This window comes from Papio anubis, chromosome 20 (genome assembly GCF_008728515.1).
Source record: "Papio anubis isolate 15944 chromosome 20, Panubis1.0, whole genome shotgun sequence".
In the NCBI taxonomy this organism is placed as follows: Eukaryota; Metazoa; Chordata; class Mammalia; order Primates; family Cercopithecidae; genus Papio; species Papio anubis.
In genome coordinates this window covers 35,823,712-35,828,797 of record NC_044995.1, presented here as the reverse complement: position 1 = coordinate 35,828,797, position 5,086 = coordinate 35,823,712, and the positions used below count along the sequence as shown (strand labels likewise).

The 5,086-nt window shown below is 61.8% G+C and overlaps 1 protein-coding gene across 1 annotated transcript; it reads left to right on the top strand.

Annotated features, from left to right (window-relative positions):
- The first annotated feature begins 544 nt into the window (after positions 1 to 544).
- Positions 545 to 3,294, top strand: KLF2 (Kruppel like factor 2). Its single transcript, XM_003915106.5, has 3 exons — positions 545 to 734; positions 968 to 1,787; positions 2,620 to 3,294. Exons 1-3 carry the CDS (start codon positions 660 to 662, stop codon positions 2,793 to 2,795), a joined length of 1,071 nt encoding a protein of 356 aa, XP_003915155.2. The 5' UTR covers positions 545 to 659; the 3' UTR covers positions 2,796 to 3,294.
- Positions 3,295 to 5,086: the final 1,792 nt, after the last annotated feature.

Below are 5,086 nucleotides of genomic sequence, written 5' to 3'. Positions count from 1 at the left end.
TGGCGCCCTCTGGGTGGTCCCACAACAGACGAGGGGCCCAGCCTCACCCATCCATGAATTCTGGAGACTCCAGGCTTCCCATCCACCCAGGGTTCTGCGGACCTCTGAAGCTGGAGCCAATCTCCCCTTCCGTCAAGGGATCCGGGGAGGCCGCCAAGCCCGGTGCCCCTGAGTTTCCGAGAGGCCCCGACACCGCCCCCGCTCCAGGTCCCCGGGATGCTCGCGCAGGCGGGAGCCCGGGGCGCCCGGGGGATCCCTGGGCGTCACGCCGCTGTTGTGGAGCGCGTGTTGACAACGTCGCCGGGGAGACCGGCGGGGGCGGGGCCCGGGCAGGGGGAGGCGCGGCCCTGGCTGCGCGCGAGGGGCCGGGCTGTCAGCGCAGGGCCCGGGCCGCCGCAGTGGCCACGGCCGCCGCCGCCCGCCGGCTTATATACCGCGGCTAAATTTAGGCTGCGCCCGGAGCTCGTCCCCATCCGGGACGCGTTTCCGCCGCCGCCGCTTTGGCCCGGCCCCCGCGCGCGCCGCGCCTATAAGGCTTGGGGCGGGCCCGGCCGCGGCCCACAGAGCCGTCCCCGCCCGCCCGCGCCCCGACCAGCCCGGCCTCGGGCAGCCACTCACCGGTGTCCCCCGTCCGCGTCCTTCCTCCCCGGGTCCCAGCCATGGCGCTGAGTGAACCCATCCTGCCGTCCTTCTCCACTTTCGCCAGCCCGTGCCGCGAGCGCGGCCTGCAGGAGGTGAGGGCGGCGGGGACGGCGGGGCGGCCGGGACCGTGGGCGGCGGGCTCGGGGTAGTAGAACGTGGGCTGCGGGGTGACAGGACGCGAAGGCGGTGACTGCAGACTCAGGAGAGGAGGATGCGGGCCACGGGGATCGCGGACTCAGGGTGGTAGAAGGCGGGCAGCGGGGGCGGCAGGCAGCGTCCCCCGAGCCCCGCCGCCCGCTCACGCCCATTGCCCTGTCGCCCGCAGCGCTGGCCGCGCGCCGAGCCCGAGCCCGGCGGCACCGACGACGACCTCAACAGCGTGCTGGACTTCATCCTGTCCATGGGGCTGGACGGCCTGGGCGCCGAGGCCGCCCCGGAGCCGCCGCCGCCGCCGCCGCCCCCGCCGCCTGCGTTCTACTACCCCGAACCCGGCGCGCCCCCGCCCTACAGTGCCCCCGCGGGTGGCCTGGTGTCTGAGCTGCTGCGACCTGAGCTGGACGCGCCGCCGGGGCCCGCACTGCACGGCCGCTTTCTGCTGGCGCCGCCCGGCCGCCTGGTCAAGGCCGAGCCCCCTGAAGCGGACGGCGGCGGCTACGGCTGCGCTCCCGGGCTGACCCGTGGACCGCGCGGCCTCAAGCGCGAGGGCGCCCCGGGACCGGCGGCTTCGTGCATGCGAGGTCCCGGGGGTCGCCCGCCGCCGCCGCCCGACACCCCGCCGCTCAGCCCCGACGGCCCCGCGCGCCTGCCCGCGCCTGGCCCGCGCGCCTCCTTCCCGCCGCCCTTCGGTGGCCCTAGCTTCGGCGCGCCTGGGCCCGGCCTGCATTACGCGCCGCCTGCGCCCCCAGCCTTCGGTCTCTTTGACGACGCGGCCGCCGCCGTGGCAGCCCTGGGCCTGGCGCCCCCCGCCGCCCGCGGTCTCCTAACGCCGCCTGCGTCCCCACTGGAGCTGCTGGAGGCCAAGCCAAAGCGCGGCCGTCGCTCCTGGCCCCGCAAACGCACCGCCACTCACACCTGCAGCTACGCAGGCTGCGGCAAGACCTACACCAAGAGTTCGCATCTGAAGGCGCATCTGCGCACGCACACAGGTGGGCGGCACGCACGGGCAGGCAGCGCCAGCTGGGGGACGCGCGAGGAGGGGTCTGATTCCCAGCGCGCGCCAGAAAATGAATTTAGGACCTCCCTTGGGGCGTGGCTCAGGGGGATCTGGCTGGGGGCGCAAGCTTAGGACTCCACGGGAGGCGTGGCTCGGGAGGTTGGTTGAGGGGGCACACAGGAACCCTCACTAAGGAGGTGTGATCCGAGAGGCTGGGGTGGGGGCTCGCACACTTAGGACGAGAGGGGCCTCAGGAGGTTGGGAAGGACACTTAGAAAACCTCCTGGGGGCGTGGCTAGGGAGACAGTCTCAGAGAGTTGGGGGGTGGGGGAGCAGGCTTAGGAGCCTATGGGCGAGTGGCTCAGAATCCCCGGGGTTGAGGCTCGGGTCGTTGGGGAGTAGGTGTGCGTTTAGGAACCCCGGGGAGATGCTGCATCTCCGGAAGTTGGGGAGGGGGCGCAGGCTTGGGACTCCTCTGGGGACAAGGCTCAGGACCTTGGGGAGGGAGTGTGCGCTTGGGAAACCTTGAGAGATTCCGTGTCTTAAAATGCTGGAGAGAGGGTGCATGCTTAGGACCCGTCGGGGGGGCGTGTCCGCAACAGTGGGGAGTGGACCGTGCGCTCCTCCGACCCCCTGGGGGTGAAGATCCGGATTGTGGGGGGAGTTGGGGATGTAGGGCAAGGATCCCTCGGGGCGCAACACTTCAGCAGGGAGCGCGTCAAGGGCCTGGCTAGGGATAGGTTGAGCTCGCCGGGGTAGCCGGTGTCCATACGTGCCCTGTCCTGGGAGGGAAACTGAGGCTTACTCTCGCCCCCTCCCTGCAGGTGAGAAGCCCTACCACTGCAACTGGGACGGCTGCGGCTGGAAGTTTGCGCGCTCAGACGAGCTCACACGCCACTACCGCAAGCACACGGGCCACCGGCCTTTCCAGTGCCATCTGTGCGATCGTGCCTTCTCGCGCTCCGACCACCTGGCGTTGCACATGAAACGGCACATGTAGCCGGGACGCCCCTGCCCACCTGCGCGCGGCCGTGGCGGGTCCCACGCGCCGGGCGCGGCCCCCTCCCAAACTGTGACTGATATTTATTGGACCCAGAGAACCGGGCCGGGCACAGCGTGGCTACAGAGGGTCTCCCTCGATGACGACGACGACGCCACCGCCCCAGCCCCCATCTGTGACTGAAGGCCCGGTGGGAAAAGACCACGATCCTCCTTGACGAGTTTTGTTTTTCAAAATGGTGCAATAATTTAAGTGGCATCTTCTCTCCCACCGGGTCTACACTAGAGGATCGAGGCTTGTGATGCCTTGTGAGAAATAAGGGCCTTAATTTGTACTGTCTGCGGCATTTTTTATAATATTGTATATAGTGACTGTGACAAATATTGTATTACTGTACATAGAGAGACAGGTGGGCATTTTTGGGCTACCTGGTTCGTTTTTATAAGATTTTGCTGGTTTTTTTTTTTAATTAAAAAGTTTTGCATCTTTTGAAAAAAAACACAGTACTGGTCTGGCTGCTTGGAACTGGGGCCTTGGGGCACTTGGGAGGAGGGGGGAGCGGACAGTTTGATGGAGGGCAGCGCCACTAAAGCATCGTGTGCAGTGGGTCCTGCCTCTGGCCAGCACCGGGACTGCCAGCTGCTGTGCCCGCCTGCCAGGAACCTGTGGGTTTTTCTGTAAATTTAAACACTGCATTTTAGGACTGAGGGAGGGTTATTTTAAGGTTGTTCTTTGAGCCATAAATTGCCTCTTTGCCCCAAAGCTGGGAAAGTGCTGGTCCCACTGACGTGGCCTCCTCTAGGCTAAAGAAAAAAAAAAAAAACTTACGTCTTCCTGGAAGCCTCTGAGGTTTTAGCCAAATTTCTGGAGTGCCAGCTTTTTAAATTTTATTTATATTTTTAAAAGGGGTTAACATGCTAAGTTTCTGGCATGTTCTGCCCTTCACTGGTCTTGACATTAATGCAAGTCTTTTCTTAAGGGGTGAGTTCCTCATTCTGCTAGGGGAAAACAGTGAAACCTGCATTCGAGGGCTATGCATGAAGCTCTTTTCCAGATGAGGAAACGGAGGCCCAGAGAGGTAGCCGCAGGGTGGTGGAGTTGGGTTGTTAGCCTGCTCTGTCTGCCTCCAAGGGTCCCTGAACCCTACTGGAAGGGAGTGGTGACTTTTCTGCAATTGACCCACCTGTTGTGTGCATTGGAAGGCAAGGAGAGAAGCCTCCCCTGTAGGTCTCCTGGTGCAAAACATTCACTGCCTCAATGGTGGGAGGTGACCAGTCTGGAAACCCACCTGGAGAGCAGACGAGATCCCTAAATCCTACTGTCCTGAATGTCGCAGTCAGGCAAGGAGGTATCTCTCCCCCTAGATTTCCCCTGCCATCCCTCACCTTCCCCATTCTCAGGGGCCCCGGGTAACCATGACCACCAACCATTGCACAAGTTTTCAGAAAGTGAAAATGGCTCGTAAGCAGTGCCTGCTTTAAAACACTCTCACCCCGTTGCGACAGAGGCTGGGATTTCCTCCCTCCCTCCATCCTTCCTCCTCCCCAACTGGAAACAGCTGAGAGGTGTTTGGTAATCCACAAAAAGCAGAAATACGAGATGACAATCTGATTCATTTTTTTGAGAGTAAATAGCCTGGCCTCACTTCCGCTGGTGATAAAGGGTGTGAGTGTTTTTAAGCCTCCTGTACCCTCTGTGTACAGCTTCTGCAGAAACCATCCCAAGGCAGAATGTTGGCCCCTCGACCTGGGGAGATGATCTTCCTTTTGAAAAGCTGGCCTCTGCAGTGCAGGGGCAAAAGAAGGACTTGTGGGTGGTTTGCAACAATATTTTTTTAAGGGTCTCCAGGTTTCCCTGTTCAGCTTAAACTTAGCGATCAAGCTATTTTTCTTGCTTATTTGAAAATGTCTTCCAGGTTTCTCCTGGAAGCCTCTGAGTCCGGTGAAAGGCAAGTCGTTAACGGGGCTGAAGCTGTTGAGTTTCTGTTTCTTGCATGTCTCTTCTGTTGGAGAACAGACAGAATAGAAAGTGTGATCGTTGCACACACAGTTGTACGTTTCAGTAAGAGACAGGCAGCGCTAGGTCATACTGACTAATCCAGAAATATCCCGTCATCATTTTTTCCTCCCCTTTCTGACACCCAAATGCCAATTTCCATCAAATATCTTCCGGAGCTGTGATGCTCAGTGGAGAGTGACCCAGTCTGGGGACATTTTTGGTTGTCAGCTCGGGGGTGCTGCTGATATCAGGTGGACAGAGGTGGGGGACAGCGCCCACTGCAGAGAATGGCC